Source organism: Carcharodon carcharias, chromosome 8 (assembly GCF_017639515.1).
Source record: "Carcharodon carcharias isolate sCarCar2 chromosome 8, sCarCar2.pri, whole genome shotgun sequence".
Classification (NCBI taxonomy): Eukaryota; Metazoa; Chordata; class Chondrichthyes; order Lamniformes; family Lamnidae; genus Carcharodon; species Carcharodon carcharias.
The window spans coordinates 116,365,673-116,387,002 of NC_054474.1; the positions used below are offsets into that span (position 1 = coordinate 116,365,673).

General features: G+C 44.1%; 1 protein-coding gene and 1 non-coding gene across 3 annotated transcripts in view; both read right to left on the reverse strand.

Moving 5' to 3' along the window:
• c8g (complement component 8, gamma polypeptide) overlaps positions 1–21,330 on the reverse strand; it is a 110,452-nt gene that overhangs the window by 88,082 nt on the left and 1,040 nt on the right. Inside the window, exons 1-2 of one of the 2 annotated variants that reach the window (XM_041193121.1) lie at positions 1,913–2,019; positions 888–970 (exon numbers count right to left, since the gene is read on the reverse strand). In XM_041193121.1, the coding sequence (XP_041049055.1) occupies positions 888–970; positions 1,913–1,991 (162 nt within the window). In that variant the 5' untranslated portion in view covers positions 1,992–2,019. Of the gene's footprint in view, positions 1–887; positions 971–1,912; positions 2,020–21,330 lie in introns of those variants that run through there. The other variant, XM_041193122.1, reaches the window with a different exon arrangement.
• On the reverse strand, positions 17,052–17,155 carry LOC121281639. The gene has a single exon (XR_005943897.1). It is a non-coding gene; the product is annotated as a U6 spliceosomal RNA (small nuclear RNA).

Genomic DNA, 21,330 nt, shown 5'->3' on the forward strand with positions numbered 1-21,330 from the left:
AGCTTCAACCTAGTTCTTTACCAATTTCTATACTTACACCCACAGGACTTTCTGTTCCTGTACCCCATTTAAAATTGTTCCTTTATTTCATATTGCTTCTTTTCATTCTTCCTATCAAAGTGCCGATGTTAAATTCCATCTGCCATCTGTCCAGCCACTTCGCCAAAACAAAAACAAAAACAGAATTACCTGGAAAAACTCAGCAGGTCTGGCAGCATCGGCGGAGAAGAAAAGAGTTGACGTTTCGAGTCCTCATGACCCTTCGACAGAACTTTCGCCAGTCTGTCTATGTGCCTTTCTGAAGTCTGTTACTATTCTTCTTACTGACCGATTCCCAGTTTTCTGCACTGCTGTCTGATAATCCTGTTGTGTCGGAGATCTGCTGGACCCTGCAAGGAGTTATGAGGATGTGCTGGAGGGTCAGTCCAGCAATCTGGCCGGAACAAGAAACATAGGTTCATGATGTCTTTAGAAAATGGTGAGGTGGAATGAGTGTGTGTCAGCTGTGGTTCAGTGGGCAGCACACTCAACTCCGAGTCAGAAGGTTGTGGGTTCAAGTCCCACTCCAGGATTTGAATACTAAATTCCAGGTTGTCATTACAGGTCTCTCTCAGTGATAAGGCTTCAAACTGAGGCCCTGGTTGCCCTCTCAGGTGAACATAAAAGATTCCATGGCAATATAACAAAGGGGAACTCAGGCCAATATTTATCCCTCACTCAACATCACAAAAAAGTAGATTATCTAGTCAAATTTCATACTGCCATTTGTGGGATCTTGTTGTGTGAAAGTTGACTGCTGCATTTCCTACATTGCAACAGTGACTACACTTCATTGGCTGTAAGATAGCTTTGGGACATCCTGAAGTCATGAAAGGCATTAACGTTACCTGCTGAACGTTAAAGTTGTTCTGTGCCTGGATCCTGTTGATGGGGCTGTCCACCCTTCTATCTGGTTTCTGACACCTCACACCTATGATACATGAGGAAAAAGTCAAACAAAGGCCACAAAGGCAAATGAAGCAGATAGATCTCATGGTTTGGAGATACACTCGGTGTCCGTCCAGAGAGGTCTTTGGAGTTTCTGGTGAATGGAGCAATATTTACAAATAACAAAGGTCACCTCTCGTTTATCATTAAAGAAACTGCAGTCTGTGTGATAGGCCTGAATCTTGGCCAAGTCTCCTTGCTCAGAGCATATCCCTCAACCCCAACCACCCAACCTCTAACCATATCCCACAATCCCACCCAGCTATCTGGACACATCTATTTATCTACCAATAACCTTTACACTCACAGACCACAGATTAGGGAGGTTATCGGCCACAGTTACTATAGCAACCCAGCGTCCATGAGTTCAAATGCCTCCAGGACAAGTTGTAATTTGACCATGCTAAATGTTGGATTATTTGTAAAACCCAACCTCTTCAGTCATGTCCTACAAGGTAAGGAACCTATCAGCTCTACCCCATCTGGTCTGAATGTGACTCCAGTCCCACACTGCCAGGTTGACTCTTAATTTGCTTCAAAGGTATCAAGTTCAAAATACGAAAACACAATCTGACAGGCTTATCACCAGTGACCCATCAAAATCAGGCCAAAGCAATCCCAGCCCCTGATAATTCCCCCTTAATGACATCTGGGGTCATAGAAGAGCTGAAAGGTTTAAATTATGAAAACAGCTTGTGTAAACTTGGCTTGTATTCCCCTGAACACAGAAGATTGAGGGGTGATTTAATCAAGGTCCTTAAAATATTAAAAGGATTCACTGTATTAGATACAAAGAAACAATTCTCTCTGGTGGGGAATTCAGAACAAGGGGCAGAACCTTAAATTAGGCCCTTTAGGGAGGAAATCAGGAAGCATTCCTTCACACAGAAGGTAGTAGCAGTAGTAATAACAAGGTTGTACTCACAGACTGTCCAAGGTCTTTGGCAGTGTTGTAGGGGTGGCCAAGTCGTACTTTTAGTAAGAGAGTTGAACTGCAGACACATCTTAAGTGGAAAACTCTCCGCTGGTTGAAGTCATACACAGCGCAATGGAAGATGGTTGTGGTCAGTCATCTCAGCTCCAGGACATCACTGCCTGCAGGGTAGTGTCCTCGACCCAACCATCTTCAGCTGCTTCGTCAATGACCTTCCTTCCATCATAAGGTCAGAACTGGGGATGTTTGCTGATGATTGCACAATGTTCAGTACCATTCACGACTCCTCAGATCCTGAAGCAGTCCATGTCCAAATGATGCAAGACCTGGACAATATCCAGGCTTGGGCTGACAAGTGGCAAGTAACATTCAAGCGGTAAGCCACACAACTGTCAGGCAATGACCATCTCGAATAAGAGAGAATCTAACCATCACCCCTTGATGTTCAATGGCATTACCATCACTGAATCCCCCACTATCAACATTCTGGGGGTTACCATTGGCCAGAAACTGAACTGGACTAGCCATATAAAAACTGTGGCTACAAAAGCAAGTCAGAGGCTAGGAATAGTACAACGATTATCTCACCTACTGATTCCCCAAAGCCTGTCCACCATCTACAAGGCACAAGTCAAGAGTGTGATGGAATACTCTCTACTTGCCTGGATGAGTGCAGCGCCCACAACACTCAAGAAGCTTGACAGCATCCAGGGCAAAGCAGCCCCTTTGATTGGCACCACATCCACAAACATTCACTTCTTCCATACCAACACACAGTGGCAGCAGTGTGTACCATCTACAAGATGCACTGCAGGAATTCACCACAGCTCCTTCGACAGCACCTTCTAAACCCATGACCACTATTATCTAGAAGGACGTGGGCTGCAGATAGATGGGAATACCACCACTGGGAAGTTCCCCTCCAAGTCACTCACCATCCTGACTTGGAAATATATCGCCATTCCTTCACTGTCGTTGGTTCAAAAGCCTGGAACTCCCTTCAGCAGTTCAGGAAGGCAGCTCACCACCACATTCTCAAGGACAACTAGAGATGGGCAATAAATGCTGGCCCAACCAGTGAAGCCCACATCCCATGAATGAATAAAAAAGTACATACTCAGCAGCAACTACACGTGTGCTTTCAACTCCAACTCTATCTTTACACTGTCTGCTGAGTTAGCCCACGCTACTCTCCTATTAGTTACTTCAGATCATGTGATCTCTCCTGACAAATATTATTCTTAAAAGTACATTACACACTAAGTAAAACCATAATTACTACATTCCTCCCCCTTTAACTTGGCTATACATATTATATTTACAAGTACATATTTTTCAAGACAACAATATATTTACACGGTAAGGAATTTACAAGTTCAGTCTTTCAGGTGGTTTCCTGGAACATGTGGAACATCCCAGCTCCACAACTTCAGATTCTTTGTCAGAAACCTCCTTTTCCAGAGTTGCCTGAACATCAGGTGCTTCGGTGGGCACTTGCAATTCTGTATCCTCAACTCTTACAGGAATATCAGACATGTCAGTCTGGGTTGAGTATCTATAACAGGAAACGCAGACCCGGTCGTGGTCACTGGTGGAACATTATCTTGATGATTTGTCTCTATCTTCCTTAAATGCTCCACATGTTTACAGATGATCCGACCTTCCATCTCCACGTGGTAAGATAGAGGTCTAGTCACCACACTTATTTCACCCGGTAACCACTTTGGTCTTTCCCTGAAGTTTTTTACGTATACCATCTCTCCCAGGGTAAATTCCCTCTCGCGACTATGCCAGTTGTGTCTAGTTTTCTGGCTTCCCTGACTCCTTTCCATCTTCCCCTCTAAATTTGGCATTATTAAGCTCAGTCTCGTCCTGAGACGACGTTTCAACAATAACTCTGCAGGTGTGACACCTGTTGTTGTGTGAGGGGTAGTCCTGTAGTGAAAAAGAAAGCGTGCTAGCTTGGTTGCCAAGAAATCACTAGTCAGCTTTTTCTTGCCTGTCTTGAACATTTGAACTGCCCTTTCAGCCAGTCTGTTTGAGGGAGGGTGGTGTGGTGCAGTTTTTACATGAGTGATGCTGTTGAGGCAGATAAACTGTTGAAACTCAGCACTTGTAAACACGGTGCCATTATCGGAAACAACCACTCCTGGTAGTCCATGAATGGCAAAACTCTGACATAGTTTCTCAATTGTAGCGCCTGACCTTGGTAACTTCACCTCATACACGTCCGACCATTTGAATGGGCATCAACAATGAGCAGAAACATTGTTCCCAGGAAAGGTCCAATGTAGTCAATGTGTAACCGAACACAGGGTCTACCTGGCAACTCCCAGGGTGTAATGGAGCTGTCGCTGGTAACTTTTGCAGTTGCTGATATTGCACACAATGCTTTACTAAACTGCCTATTTCACCATCCATCCCTGGCCACCTTAAATAGCTGCGTATTATGGTCTTCATTCAGAAAACTCCTGGATGGGCACTGTGTAGTTCAATTAAAAGTGGCTTCCTTCCCTTTGGAGGAACTATCACTCATGCTCCCCACAATAAGATGCCATCCTGGCTGGTTATTTCATGTCTTCTGTTGAAATATGATTTGATTTAATCAGATACGGGCTCCTGTGACCAACAATGTGGCACTTGTTCTCATACTTGAGGTAGGACTGGGTCCTGACTTGTCCAGTCTCTGATCTCTCGAGCATATACTGATGATCCTGTGGAACTGTGAAGTGCTCATTTTCTTGTAAAGGCAAACGACTAAGGGCGTCGGCTTTTGCGATTTGATTGCCAGGCCTATGTACGAAAGTGTATTCATATGCTACTAGAATTAAGGCCCATCATTGTGCTCCTGCTGAGGTTATGGATGGTATAGCCTTGTCCTCATTAAACAATCCTAGCAATGATTTGTGGTCTGAAATGATTGTAAAATAGTGACTGTGTACGCACTGGTGAAATTTCTTGACACCAAAGATGATGGACAGGCCTTCTTTTTCTATCTGTGAGCATCCCTATTCCGCTGTGGTGAGCGACCTTCGTATGTAAACTATTGGCCGTTCCGTGTCATTGTTCATCCAATAAGAGAGCACTGCTCCCACTCATAGGGAGATGCATCACACGTCAGCACCAATTCTTTTGTCTGGTCATGATGTACGAGTAGTGTGAGTGCAACAATGTTTCACCTTTATGAAAGCTTCTTTATGGGGTGCCTCCCAAGACCAATGTTGGTTCTTTTTAAGTAGAGAATGCAGGGACCAGCATTGTAGAAAAATTGGGTAAGAACTGCCCATAACAGCTGATCATTCCTAGAAATGATTTGAGCTCTGAGGTGTTCTTTGGCACAGGTGTCTCTTATGTGGCTCTCACTTTCTCCTCAACCAGGTGGAGGCCCTATGAATCCAGCCAGTGGCCTAAATAGATCACCTCCCTCACTTGGAACGTGCACTTTTCTTTTTTTAGATGCACTCCAGCTTGCAAGAAACGTTTTAAGACTTCTTCTAAGTTTGCCAAATGTTCTTTTTCAGTGGATCCTGTCACCAATACATCGTCTAAATAGATAACAACCTGGGGCAGTCCCTGCAGTAAGGTTTCCATTGTTCTCTGAAAGATGACACAAGTGGAGGAGACACCAAAAGGCAATCGTGTATATTGGTACAACCCTTTGTGGGCATTAATTGTGACAAATTCCCAGGAGGCATTATCCAACTCTAGTTGTTGATGAGTATGACTCATGTCAAGCTTTGTGTATGTTGTCCCTCCTGCCAGCTTGGCGTACAGGTCTTTGATTTTTGGAATGGGGTGCCTATCCAGCTTGGCTACTTTTGTTAACCGTCAGTTTGTCGTCCCCACAAATTCGGACATTTTGGTCGGGTTTAAGGTCAGGGACAATGGGTGCTGCCCATTCTGAAAACTGAATAGGTTGTATAACTGCCAGTTTCTCTAGCCTGTTCAGCTCAGTGCTGACTTTTTCTTGCAGGACATATGGCACCGGTCTCGCCTTCATGAAGCAAGGGGTTGCTTCCAGGTCTACATGAATCTTGGCTTGCAGACCCAGGATTTTCCCTAGTTTGTCCTTGAAGATGGTGGCGTGCTTTCTAAGTAGTTCTGGTGGCTCACTTGATCTCAACTGGAAAGTTTCAGCCCATTCTAACTCAATCTCCTTTAACCAATTTCACTCAGGAGGCTTGGCCCTTCATCACCATCAAGGATGGCTTTGTCAATTAGCTTCCATAATGGACAGTTACTCTGCTTATACCTTTTACTTGAATGTCTTCACCCGTATATGTTTTTAGCTTGGCGGCTGTTTGTTCTAAACTTGATTGATGTTCACCATTATTCATATATCTGAAAGTATGTTCCCCAATTACTGCAGTGGAAGCTCCTGTGTCTACTTCTATTCTAACAGGTTTGCCATTTACTTTCACTGTGACAAATATCGGTTCTGTCTTTCCAACTTTCAGATTAAACAACGAGTAAATGTCAGAATTTGTTGTTTCAGGCTCTCCTACATTGTAGATTTCATTGGGCTTCTTCTTTTGTTTACAAGCCTGCTTGAATCTTTCCTTGCATTGCCTCATCATATGCCCATTTCTGTGACAATAGTAGCATTCAATTTTTTTAAACTGCCAATCGCTGAAAGGCTGATTGTTTTCACCTCTATTAAAATTATTCTTCAATCTCGCTGCTAAATTATTTTTCTTTATTCTTCAGCTAGTGGGGGCTGTTTCCTGCTTCTCAGCAGAGTCTTGCTTTTTCTCGCCACTTTCATTTGAGATTTCCCACCCAATGTGGAGGACGGTGCCATTTTACTCCCCCTGTTTTGCTTTTGACTCCCTTATGGCGCTTTCCATGGCCAATGCTATCTCTAGCATCTTCTTGAAACCCAGATTCATTTTGGACAATAATCTTTTCCGAAGTGTCCTCTTTCACACCACACTCTAAACGACCTCTGAGCATGTCATTCAGAGTCGTATTGAATTCACAATATGTTTCAAACTTGCCACACAGCATGCAATTTTTTCACTCAGGGCTCTACTTCATGAATTAAACTTGAACCTCTGCATTGTGACTGAGGGTTTGTGTTGTAAGTGACCCTTCACGAGGTCCACCAATTCATCAAAATTCTTTGAACCTGGGGCACTGGGTACCGTCAAACATCGAATCAAACCATAGGTTTTGTTCGCACAAGTACTCAAGAGGATCACTCACCTCTTCCCTTCCCCCGTAATCTCGTTTGCTTGAAAAATCGTTGACACCAGTCGTCTGTGGCTGGTTCAAAAGGATCAATTCTCCCAAATTGTGCATTTTGAGAGAGGATAACTTCTTCAAGTCTAATGGAGCTTGCTAGGTACAGTGCCGATTTCTTTCTAACTTGATTTCTTCGGTTCAATCCTGTTTTATCCTCATCACCAGTTTGTTGTATGGTGGGTGAGTTGTGCTTCTAGTAATTGAGTTGAACTGCAGACACTTCATAAGTAGAAACATTAAGTTTATTTATATACTCAGCAGCAACTACATGTGTGTTTTCAACTCCAACTCTATCTCTACACTGTCTGCTAAGGTAGCCTGCGCTACTCTCCCATTGGTTACTACAGATCATGTGATCTCTTCTAACAACTATTACTCTTAAAGGTACATTACACACAAATAAAACCATAATTACTACAGGCAGTTAAGTCTTTGGGGCTATCTGGAGGAAGAAAATGTCTCTCCATTCAGGTATTTTCTACCACATGGCAACCCTAGGAGTGGCAATAAATGCAATAGAAGGCAGGGAGTGAACTGATACTATGTTCTTTTGCCCCCCACCCCACCTTCCCAAACTTCTATTTACAAATAGCAGGCAGAAACGGAGTGAGCAGAGGTGGTCCCAGTGAAAGATGTTCAGGAGGACAGTAGGTCCCACCACCTGAATCGTCTGTAATGATCCCACTCAATCTCAGACTATATTGTAGAGAGTTCCCCTAATGTCTCCTCTCCATGGTGGGGAGAGCCTTCATTGTGTAGTATGACATTTCCATTGTACAAAGTGAGGCAGAAAGAGGGGAAATTAAGCACCACAAAACTGGACACCCATGAAGCTCTGTGGGACATCAGCTGAAACAGAATTCTATACTGTCTGTAACCTTATGGTCTGGAACATCCCTCACTCTAGCATTAACATCAAACTAGGAGAGCAATCCTGAATAGAAAAGGGCACAAAAGCAGCACCAGTGGCAGGTACAAACCTCATAAAGTTACTACACAGGGCAGCTTGCATATTAAAAAGCAACTGGCTGTAAATAGAGCTAAAATAGTACCATAACTGATGGGTCAGAGCAGAGCTCTGTAGCCCTACCACATTCAGTTGAGAATGATGATGGAGAACCAGGAGGAGGGAGAGGCTCCATGAATATCCCTATCCTCAATGATGGTGGAGCCCAGTGCAATGGTGCAAGAGGCAAGGTTGATGCCCTTACAAATGTCTTTATGCAGTTTTTTATTTGTTTTTTTTTCATTCTTCTCAGCCTCCTCCTGAAGTCTCCATCATCACAGGTGCTAGTGTCCAGCCAATTTGATTCAATCCATGTGATATTAAAAAATGGTTGCTTGCACTGAACACAGCAAAGGTGTCAAATCCTAACAACTAACCTTGTGGTTTTGAAGAGTAGTGCTCCAGAATTTCCTCTTACCCTAGATATATGCCACCTGGTTATGGACCTTCGGTGGCTTGGATTTAGAGTTAGAAGTAGGAGGTTTAGAGGGGATTCAAGGGGAGATTATTCCACCCAGAGGTTGGTAGGAATATGGAACTCACTGCCTGAAAGGATGGTAGAGGATGAAACAGTCATGACATTAAGAAAAACTGGGATATGCACTAACCAACAAGGGTCTCGATCAAGAGATGGAATTAGGATGAGGCTGAACTTCTAAGTTTCCATGAACTAGCCACATCCCTAGCCAAGCGTTCCAGTTCAGATAATTTAACAAAGAGTAAGGACTGAGCTGAGGATTTTCTGACCTGTCTGACTGAGTACATCACTGGGCACCATTGTTTCTGCACAGATGCACTAATGCTCCATGGGCTATGGGTTAATTATATGCTTAAATCCTTTAGGGTCATTTTGTCTCACTTGTATCCAACTTGCAGAATAATTGTTTCAAATATTAAAGTAGATTAAATCACATTACCACCAAAGTTTAAAATCTGCTGTTTTGGCACCATTTTTCCCATCAGACAGACAATGAATACCACCAGGATGTTTTCTATTCTAAATAACTAAAACCCACTATGCTCAAAGTACATTTTTATAAAATATTACAGAAACTTTTCAGGAATGCAACTGGAAATTATTTGTCATAACTTGAGCAAAATAAAAAAGAAGTCTTCATCACTTAGAGTTATTTAAGCAACTGTCAAATTGGCTAGCAACCAACTTGGCCTAGCGTTTAATATTCTGTTTACCATCAACAGGAAATATTTAAAACATATTCCCTTTCCACATTGGAGGTGTGGTGCAATATTTTGCAAAATGGTATCTCAGAGGCAAAAAAATGTACTCAAATATTTGGTGGTAAGACAGAGGTGCTTACTGCTGCATCATTAATTTACTCTATAAGGTAATATTATTGGCTCTGACAATGATTACATGATGATTGCAGAATGTAAGTAAAATTTGAAACTGGTCAGATAGCGAAGGTTGGATTTGGGTGAAATACATTTTGCTGATTACTTCTGAAATATAATTGTAAAGCACCATTTTAGGCTGTTTTTTTTCTTTACAAAACTTGTCCCAATATAAATGACAAGTTACTCTCCAACCTTTGAAAGTGCTCCTAGGCATTTCATGGGAGTGGCTGTCCATTTATCACATCCATGATACTGTTTGAATTAATGTAAAGTGTGTTATGCCCAGGAGAGCAGGGATGGAATGACTCCCCTATTCTCCCACTCCTCATGACAGGGTTTGTCTTGTTTTTAAGAATTGAGAGAGGATGTGCTTTGACAACTCTCTGAGTGTCACCCTAGTTACATGTTGAGGTTGTAGAGAATTACTCAGATGGGTTTTCTTAAGTTAATCAAAGGGCAAGATAAGTTTATTGAAACTATTCCCAAGCTAAACAAAAATAAGAAAATTGCGACACCATTCATAGGGTCACACACAATCGATCTGGGCCCACGCACACACAAGCACAGATGGCAGAGTGAGTGGAACAGACTTGGAAGGATTTTATAGCCCATGAAAGAAAAAAATTGAGTTTAGGGTTAGCTTTTCCTTGATTGGTCTCGATGCAGTGATTCAATGTTGTGGCCATTTAGCTTAGCTGTTCTCATGGACGCAGTTGTATGGAGCAGAGTTGCATGTTTTAAAAGATCTCGTTTCGCAGTCATTTCCTTCTCAGTTTGGTCACTTTACAATTGGACACAGCACATTTGGAGAGAGATAGAAAAGGCACACGGCTCCAACAGCTTGTTTCAGTACAGCATTGTCCTTTTCACTTCTTCTTCTCTCCTGTTTGACAGGAGTTCTCTTGAAATGCCTTGCTGGTTGTATATTCCAGAGGGGCTTGATTAGTTCATGTCTGCTGCAGTTATTGTTTCAGAACAGATAATTGAATTTTGATGTCTCATCTCAAAAACATTTGTAAAGTCTCAATGCGATTTGAATAGTCAGGAGATGGGGTCTTTCACATTCCCTGGGGGGAGGGGGGGTTGATTGTCCTTCTTCATTCCAGCTTTGTGGAACGTGAAATTGTGTTTTGTAGCAGCTCAGTCCAGCTGGGCCGCTTCTTTTTGAAAAAAACACAGCTGTCTGTATAGGGTTCCAGCCAGTGAAAAATTCACAAATCATGGGCTGTAACTTCTGACTAGCGTCAGAAAGCGCTGGCCTGCAGAAATTAGAAGAAATAAATACCTACTTATCTGGTCTTGAAAATTGCGTGGCCACTTCCGTTCGCTGGAGCTGCCTGCATCGAAAAACTCTTTGCAGGCTCCAGCGAAGTGTCGATCCAGCATATTCAAGGACGCCATATCCCCTTTTTTACAGCACTTGCTGCCAAAAGGCAGGTAAGTTTAAAGGGCCAGGGAAATTGAAAGGCGGGGTATAGGAGATTTGGGGGGAGGGGGGGTGGAGTTGGACATCGGGGGGATCGGAGGTTGTGGGTGGGGATTGGAGGTCGGGGGGGTGTCCAAGGTTGGGTCGGGTTGGGGGGATGGGGGATAGAAGGTCGGGGGGGATCAGAGATTGGGGTGGGGGATTGGAGGTCGGGGGTGGATCGGAAGTTGGGGGTGGATCGGAGGTCAGAGTGATTGGAGGTCGGGGGGGATCAGAGGTTGAGGGGGGTTGGTCCCAGGTTGGGTCAGGTCAGGGCAGGGGGGTGGTTCGAGGCAAGGTCAGGTTGGGTTGGGTCTGCGGGGTGGTTCGGGATCAAGTCGGTGTGGGGATTGGGGGTCCGGGGTTGGGTCGGGTCAGGGGTAGTCTGGAGTCGGGTCAGATTGGGAGTTAGGTGGAGGTCCAGAGGTCAGGGTGAGGGATTGGAGGTTGGAGGTGGTTCGAAGGCTCGGGGGATCAGAGGTCGGAAGGGGGGGTGGGGAGAGACTGAGGCTGGGTCGGGTCGGAGGGTGGTCCGGGGTCAAATCGATGTGGGGATGCAGGGTCTGGGGTTGGGTCGGGGGCAAGGGTGCCCGGGGTCAGGTTTCGGGGAGGTGGGGTCCGGGGTCGGGTCAGGTCAGGTGGGGGTCCAGAGGTCAGGGGGAGGTGGGGGTGTTCGGAGGTCAGGGAGTTTGAGGTCTGGGTGGGGGGTCTGAATTGGTGGGGGTTCGGGGTCAGGGGGTGGTCGTGCTCCAAGGTCAGGGGAGTGGGGTGGGAAGGTGGGGTTGTTGAATGTCGGGGGGGATGGGGGGAGGGAGTCCTGGGGGGTTGGTCTGGTTCTTTACAATAGTTACCCAAATGTTAGAAGAGGTTTTAATTCATCTACCTTTTTCTGGGTAACTATTGGTATAACCCCAGCGGAGCCATCGAAGTTTGCAATTTAAATCGCATTTTCGGATGGTTTCCAGCGCAGTGTCCAGTATCCAGAGGAAGTTAACATTTCTGGGCAATTACCATGCAAACTCTTACCTGGGAACTAGCTATACGGATTCCCCAGAGCATCTTTGGGGTGCCCCCCCAACATCCAACGCTAGGGAGTGAGCAAGTTACGGGCCCTTATATTGAAAAAGGACGCCCTCATGACACTGCTACCTTGCAGAATGAAATAAGATTCATTCTCATTTCATTATGGGACTAGGAAAAGGCACAATAAAAAAAGCAAAAAACATACATACACATTCATTCACAACACTCAGATCTTCTCCTTTCCTCTGTTCGTTGTGCTGTTTAGGTTCTGGTTGTCGTTCCTCTGTGTATTTTAAGCCCTGGACAAGGAATCCAGAATCACATTGTTTTTTCCTGCAATGTGGGTAATCTTTAAGCGATAGGGTTGGAGCAACCAAACTCGAACAAAACAGTCTCATATTTTGGATTTAGAATTTCTCCACAGAGGTCCATAGACTATAAAACCATAAGACGTGGGAGCAGAAGTAGGCCATTCGGCCCATCGAGCCTGCTCCGCCATTCAATGAAATCATGGCTGATCTGATAATCCTCAACACCACTTTCCTGCCTTTTCCCCATAACCCTTGATCCCGTTACTGATTAAAAATGTCTATCTCAGCCTTGAATATACTTAACAACCCAACCTCCACAGCCCTCTGCAGTAAAGAATTCCATAGATTGACTACCCTCTGGGAGAAGAAATTCCTCCTTATCTCTGTTTTAAATGTGCGCCCCTTACTCTGAGATTATGCCCTCTGGTCTTAGACTCTCTCACAAGGGGAAACAACCTCTCAGCATCCACCCTGTCAAGCCCCCTAAGAATCTTATATGTTTCAATAAGGTCACCTCTCATTCTTTTAAACTCCAATGAGTACAGGCCCAACCGACTCAACCTCTCCTCATAAGAGAATCCCTCCATACCGGTAACAACCTAGTGAACCTTCTCTGGACTGCCTCCATGCCAGTTTATCTTTCCTTAGATAAGGGGAACAAAACTGTTCACAGTATTCTAAGTGTGGTCTAACCAGTGTCTTGTACAGTTTTAGCAAGACTTTCCTATTTTTAAACTCCATTCCCTTTGAAATAAGGGCCAACATTCCATTTGCCTTACCTATTACCTGATGAACTTGTATGTTAGCTTTTTTGAGATTTGTGCAGAAGAGCTCCCAAATCCCTGTGCTGCAGCTTTCTGCAATCTTTCTCCATTTAAATAATATTCGGCTCCTCTATTTTTTCTGCCAAAGTGCATAACCTCAAATTTTCTCAGATCATATTCCATCTGCCAAATTTTTGCCCACTCACTTAACCTCTCTATATCCCTCTGTGGACTCCTTGTGTCATCCTCACCATTTGCCTTCCCACCTATTTTTGTGTCATCCACAAACTTGGCGATAGCACATTCACTTCCCTCACCTAAGTCATTGATATACATTGTAAATAATTGAGCCCCCAGCACTGATCCCTGTGGCACTCCTTTAGTTACAGGTTGCCATCCCAAAAATAGCCCCCTTATCCCAACTCTCTGTCTTCTGTTTATTAGCCAATTCTCTAACCATGCTTATATATTATCCCCAACACCAGGGGCTCTTTATCCTTATCTTATATATTATACCTTACTGAATGCCTTTTGGAAATCCAAATATATTATGTCTATTGGTTCCCCTCTATCTATTTTGCTTGTTATTTCTCAAAGAATTCTAATAAATTTGTTAGGCATGATTTCCCCTTCATGAAACCATGCCGACTCTACTTGATTAGATTATGTATTTCTAAAAGTTCTGCTATTACATCCTTTATAATAGGCTCCTACATTTCCCCAATGACAGATGTTAAGCTAACTGGCCTATTAGTTACCCGTTTTTTGTCTCCCTCACTTTTTGAATAAGGGTATTACATTGGCCGTTCCTCAATTCTCTGGGACTTTTCCAGGATCCAAGGATTCTCAGATTACTACCAGTGCATCCACTATCTCTGTAGCTACTTCCTTTAATATCCTAGGATGCAACGCATCAGGTCCAGGGGACTCATTGGCCTTTAGCCCCATTAGTTTCCCTAGCACTTTTTCTCTAGTGATAATTGTATTTATTTCTTTCTCCCTTTTGCCCCTTGATTACTTAGTGTTTTTGGAATGCTATTAGTATCTTCTACTGTGAAGACTGATACAAAGTATGTATTCAACTCCTCTGCCATTTCCTGGTTCCCCATTATTATTTCCCCAGCTTCATTCTCTAAGGGGCCTATGTTCACTTAGGTCTCTCTCTTCCTTTTTATATATTTAAAGAAGCTCTTACTGTCCGTTTTTATATTACTTGCTTGTTTACCCTCAAAGTTTATCTTCTCCTTCTTTATTTTTTTTTTCGTCGTCTTTTGTTGGTTTTTAAAATTTTCCCAATCCTCTGGCTTCCCACTAATCTTTGCCACATTGTATGTTTTCTTTTTCAATTTGATACTGTCCTTAACTTCCTTGGTTAACCATGTTTGATTTATCCCCTTCCTCGAATCTTTCTTCCTCACTGGGATATATCTTTATTGACAGTCATGAACTATTTTCTTAAACATCTTCCATTGTCCATCAACTGTCATTTCTGCTAAACTACTTTTCCAGTCCACTCCAGCCAACTCTGCCCTCAGTCCATTGTAGTTACACTTATTTAAGTTTAGCACAGTTGTTTCTGACCCAAGTTTCTCATTCTCAAACTGAATGCTAAATTCTATCATATTTTGGTCACTGTTTCCTAGAGGATCCTTTACTCTGAGATCAATTATTAAACCTGCCTCAATACACATTACAGATCCAAAAGAGCCTGAACCCTGGTTGGATTCACAACATATTTTTCTAAGAAACTGTCCTGAATACACTCCATGAATTCTTGCTCATGTCTACCTCTGCCAATTTGATTTTTCCAATCTATATGAAGATTAAAGTCACCCATGGTTAATATACTGCCTTTTTTACATGACCTCATAATCTCCTGATTTATTCACTGTTCTACAGTATAACTACTGTCAGGGAGCCTATAGACTACTTGCACCAGTGTCTTCTTTCCCTTGTTATTTCTTACCTCCACCCATACAGATTCTACATCTTCCGATCCAAGATCCTTTCTTGCTATCGTACTTATTCCATCTTGTACTAACAAAGCTACCCTCACCACCCTTTCCTTCCTGCCTGTCCTTTTGAAAAGTCACATATCTCTGAATATTTAGTTCCCAGCTTTGATCTCATTTGTGACCACATCTCCGTAATGGCAATAAGATCATACCCATTAACTTCTATTTGTGCTGTTAATTCATTTATTTTGTTCCAAATACTACATGCATTTAAGTAAAGAACTATTAATGTTGTCTTTTTACCAGTTTTTTCCCCTTTTGACCCTATTTACTGCTTTTTTTATGTTTGTACACTCTGTCTCTTCCTGTCACACTCTGTGTATCATTACCTAAATAGCTGCCCTGTCCTTTTGCTTTGTAAGCCTATGTATCCCCTTTCCAGAACCGTTCCCCCCCCCCCAACCCCCTTATTTATTTTAAAGCCTCTCTACAGCCCTAGTTATTTGATTCACCAGGATACTGGTCCCAGCACAGTTCAAGTGAAGCCTGTTCCTCCAGAACTGCTCCCTTCTACCCCAGTGCCCCAATAACTGAAACCCATTTTGCCCACACCAATCTATGAGCTACGCATTTAACTCCTTGACTTTATTTACCCTATGCCAGTTTGCCCGTGGCTCAGGTAGTAATCCCGAGATTATTACATTGGAGTTCAGCTTTTTAATTTAGCTCCTAACTGTTCAAATTCTTTCAGCATAACCTTCTTACTAGTCCTATCAATGTTGTTGGTACCAACATGGACAATGACAACTGGATCCCTCCCCTCCCACTCCAATTTCCTCTCCAGCCCTGAGGAGATGCCCTTAACCCTGGCACCGGGCAGACAACACAGCCTTTAGGACTCACGGTCAAGGCTGCAGAGAACAGTATCTATCCGCCTAACTGTCCTCTACCACTACTACATACATATTTCCTCCCCCAACTTGAATGGCTCCCTGTACCAAGGTGCCGTGATCAGTTTGCTCATCTTCCCTGCAGTCCCTGCTCTCATCCACACAGCTTGCAAGAACATTGTAACTGTTGGACAGTTACAGGGGCTGAGGCTCCTCAAACACTACCCTCGGGTCCCGAAACCTGCTTCACCTGCAGTCACACCCTCCTGTCTCTGATCACAGACCAAATTTGAATGACCTAATCTGAGGGGTGTGATCGCATCCTGGAGCAGTGTCCTGGTAACTTTCCCCCTCCCTGATGTGGCACAACATCAGCAGCTCAGACTCCACCTCCTTAACTTGGATCCGAAGTTCCTTGAGCTGCAAACACACTACAGATGTGTTCGCTCTGGATCACCTTGGTGTCCAGCAGGCTCCGCATGCTGCAGCAGCAACACATCACCCATCCTGCCATTGCTATCATATTTTATTAAATGTATTAATTAATTACTCCAGTATCCCCACTCTTTACACTTTATTATAATTATTTTTTATAGGGATTGTGATCCGTATAGATTGGTCTCTCTGTAGCCAGTTCCAACATATATCTCAAAGTGTTTGAAAGCCAGTAATAATCCTAAGGTTTCTTTCTCCACAGTGTGTATCATTTCTGGTGTTTGTTCAGTTCCTTGGAGAAGTACTCGACTGCTCTCCCAAACCACCCAAACCTCCCTGTCGCTTGCCATTTCAACACACCACCCTGCTCTCTTGCCCACATGTCTATCCTTGGCCTGCTGCATTGTTCCAGTGAAGCTCAACGCAAACTGGAGGAACAGCACCTCATCTTCCGACTAGGCACTTTACAGCCTTCCGGACTGAATATTGAATTCAACAACTTTAGATCATGAACTCCCTCCTCTATCCCCGCCCCCTTTCTGTTTCTTCCCCCTTTCTGTTTCTTCCCCCTTCCTTTTGTTTTTTCCAATAATTTATATAGAATTTTCTTTTCCCACCTATTTCCATTATTTTTAAATCTTTTATGCCCCCCACCCCTACTAGAGCTATATATTTTTTCCCTTTATTATGGAACGCTTCACGAATTTGCGTGTCATCCTTGCGCAGGGGCCATGCTAATCTTCTCTGTATTGTTCCAATTTTATACCTTAAGTGCCCTACCATCCATTCTTAATTAGCATTCATTTAGATATCACCAACTTCAACACCTGTGTTCTTTTGTCTGCTACATCTTTTGATTGTCCGCTTCTATCACTGCTTGCTTATCCCTACAACAACACCACCCCCCCTACACACACACACACCCCTTAAACCAGCTTATATTTCACCCCTCTCCTTGGATTCACCCAGTTCTGCTGAAGGGTCATGAGGACTTGAAATGTCAACTCTTTTCTTCTCTGCCGATGCTGCCAGACCTGCTGAATTTTTCCAGGTAATTCTGTTTTTGTTTTGGTCTCCCTATGCCTGATTGATCCTCCTGGAGTAGGGCAGCCCCTATTCTGAGGTCACTAGCATCGATGGCTACTTTATATGAAGTCTGGAACTGCTAGCACTGGTGTGTTTACTAAAATAGATTTCAGGTTCTTGAAAGTTGTTTGGCATCTCTCTGTCCACTCTATCTTTGATTTTTTCGGTAGTAGATCTCTTAGTGAGGCAGCTATAGTGCTCAAGTTTGGGACGAACTTGTGGTAGAACATACCCGTCCCTGAAAATCTCATTATTTCCCATTTTGCTGAAGGGGTGGGAAAATTCACTACTGCATGTATCTTCACAGCTCCAGGCAGTAGTTGTTCTTGACCCAGCACATGTGGGTCTCTCCCAAATCCACGTCATGTAGAGCTGAAGGGGTGATGTCAGGCTTGTCTCAATAGATGTTCAATGTGGTGAGCAACCTTGCAGGTCTCTGCTTTGTTCTGCAGGTAAACGGGTGAATATGGTGTCTAGTTTCTATAAGAGCTCCATGATTCTAACTGAGCTGTAGGGGTTCAATTTGGGCCTTGGCCAGCCCTCACTGTCCCTTTCATCCTCCAGTTCTTCTGCTATCTGACAGACCTCTACCTGCTTGCCCCGCTCCCAGCTGTGGTACTGCTTTAGCATGTTGATATGACATAGTCTTTGCTTTTTCCTGTGGTCTGGGGTGTCAATTAAATAGTTTGCCCAATCCTCTTTGCTACCCTGTGTGGGCCGCTGAACTAGGCTTTCAGGGGTTGACCCTGTGCCGGTAGGAGCACTGGCACATAGTCTCCCGGCTGAAGGATTTGGACCTTGGCATGTTTGCCTGCCTGCTTTTTCATAGCTGTTTGGGAGGTTTTTGGGTGCTCCTGAGCCACATCACAGCCTCTTGTGAGCCGCTCACATATATATAGTCTGATATGGAGACCTCTTTCTTCTGTTCTCCTTGGTTAGTTTCGAATACCTCTCACTTGGTGTCTGTAAACTAACTCAAAAGGAGTAAACCTAGTGGACTTATTGGGTGAGAAAACCCAGTCCTTTATCCCAGTCATGGCGGTACTCGTAGCAGTATGTCCTGATCATTGTTTTTAGGGTCAGTTGGCACAGTTCTGAAGCCCCTTGTCACTGTGGGTGATATGCTTAGGACTTTAGCTGGATTACTCCTGTTGTAAGGTTTTGGGTGTCGTTTGGTTGGTCTTATTAAGGTAGTTGTAGTCTTGGGTAGTTCAACAGTGGGTATTTATTAACTACTAGAAACTATATACATAAGTACAGTAAAGGTCCAAACTAGGAGCTGTCTCCATGCTTGCTTCTACACACAGCTCTGTCCAACACTACACTCTGTGTACACTACTCCTAGGTGCGGGTCATGTGTTCTCTTACATTGCTGTGAGGATGGTCCTGTAGTCAATCCCACGTGAATCCTTTATGTGCTGGACCCTTATAATACAACTCCTAGTTAACCCATGACTTCCTGGAATATTCTGGACATAAAATTTGAGCCCTGATCTGACTGGATCTCGCTGGGGCAGCCCATATCAGGTAAAGAATTGTGTTAATTCCTCCACTAATACCCGGGCAGAGATAGTTCTCAAGGGAATGGCCTCTGAGAATTGGTAGCCACATCCATAATAATAAGGATATATTGGGGGTACCCTTTTGTTTTCAGCAGGAGTCCCAAACAATCCACGAGCACCTTGCTAAAGGGTTCCCCAAAGGCGGGTATGGGAAAAGGTTTAATTGCAGGCCATGGTTTCCCCTCTACCTGATAGGTGTGGCAAATTTTACAGAGCTTCACCTAAACTTTGTGAAGGTGTGGCCAGTAAAAATGCTGGCTGATGCGGGCTTGGGTTTTTCATATATCGACACATTCAGCCATCGGGATTCGTAGGCTATCATCAAAATTTCCTTTCGGTAGGTCTCAGTACCTCATTTTTTAAATAGTAGCACCTGGGACTCTGCCTGCTTCAGCTTCAGTTTGGGCAGTCTGTGCTAACTTTTCTAACACGGGGTTGACTTGCTAAGCCATAACCAAGGAAGACCGGCTCATTACTTCCTGAGGGTTCCCGAAAAGATTTTGATAACGAGGCTGTAGGGTCATCCATTTGCAGTGTCAGTTCAGGTTCCTCTGATGGAGCTTGTTGGGCCATAGACTGGGTCACTACGCAGTCAGGGAAAATGTCGGGGTCTTTCTCCTGCAACTGCTCTGTCTCCCTGAACTTGCTCAGCTTCTCTAAAACTACTGGGGTTGCTACTATCTTTGATCCCACCAGGTTATTGCTGAGGAGGTCAACCCCATCCACAGGGAAACTGGGGAGAACTCCCACAATCACTGGTCCAGAAGAAAGGCACTCTACAGGTGCACCTGGTATAAAAGTATGGACATGTACCCTCCCTCAATACCACCAACCAGCACTTACTGCATTCTCTGGTGCTAAGGTCATGCCTCTTCCCAGCAGCAGAGATTGGCTGGCCCCAGTATCCCGCAGTATGACTGTGGGCTTACTCACCTTTCTCTGGGAAAATGGGGACACCTTTCTTTCTGACACTAAATCCGTGTAACTCTCAGGGACTTTGCTAGACTCACCCACACTCAGAGTGGTGCGTTTACAGGGACTTGTCTGCTAGGTTCTTAGCTTGGCTCTTTTTACGTGCCTCAATAAATCCAATAGGCTTTTCCGGTAACCTCCAACGCTCAGCACAAATGGGCATGAGTGAACCAGTTGGGTTTTTACAATAATCTTCTGTGGCCATTTTCTGGCACTAACAACAATAACTTGTATTTACAGAGTGCCTTTGAGGTAGCAAAGCATCCCAAGGCATTTCACAGTAACATTGTCAGACAAAACATGACACCAAACCACATAAGGGGATAGCTTGGTCAAAAGGGAAGGTTTTAAGGGTCATCTTAAAAAGAGGAAAGCGAGATAGAGATGAGGAAAGGTGTAGAGAGGGAATTCCAGAGCTCAGGGTCTCAGTGACTGAATGCATGGCCATCATTGGTGAAATGAAGAAATCCAAGGATGCTCAAAAGGTTGGAAATTAGAGGAGCACCAGATATCTCAGAGCTGTGGGAAGAGATTACAGAGATAGGAAGGAGCAAAATCACAAAGGGATTTAAACATTACGGTAAGAATTTTAAATGGGGGTGCTGCTGGGTCAGGGACAATGTCGGCCAGTGAGTGCAGGATATTGGGCAAATGGGATTTTTTGCAAGCTGGGATATCAGCAGCTAAATTTTGGATGAGTTCAAGTTTACGAAGGATGGAATGTGGGAGGCTGGCCGGGAGCGATTGAGATAGTCAAGTCCAGAGTTAACAAAGCCATGGATATGGGCTTCAGCATCAGATGAGCTGAGAGAGGTATGAAAACAAATGATGCTACAGAGGTGGAGATGGGCGAGCTTAATGACAAAGACAGTATAGGGTTGTATTTTCAACATGGGGTCAAGGACTCCGAGACTGTACAGTCAGGCTGAGCCTGAGACAGTCAGTGGAGGGGGCAGTTGGTGGTTAGAGGATCCACTTCATTACAAGGAGGAAGACAATTGGTCCAGTCTTCTCAATGTTGAACAGGGGCAAACAGTGACTCATACAGAACTGGATCCAGTGGAATGGTTAAAACAGGTGCTGCTGAAGTAGAACAGGGAGTCGTCAATGTACACGTTGAACCTGAGCTTATGACTTCAGATACTGTCACCAAGCAACAGCATTTAGGTGAAAACGGAAGGGAGCTATGGAAGCATGGGGAATACGAGAAGTAACATTGTGGGGAGAGGAAGAGAAGCCATTGCAGATCGTTCTCCAGCTGGATGGATAAGAAAATGGCATGGTGTTTGCAAGCACAGAGGTTTCAAGGATGGGTTTTCAGAGGCGTGGGGTGATGATGC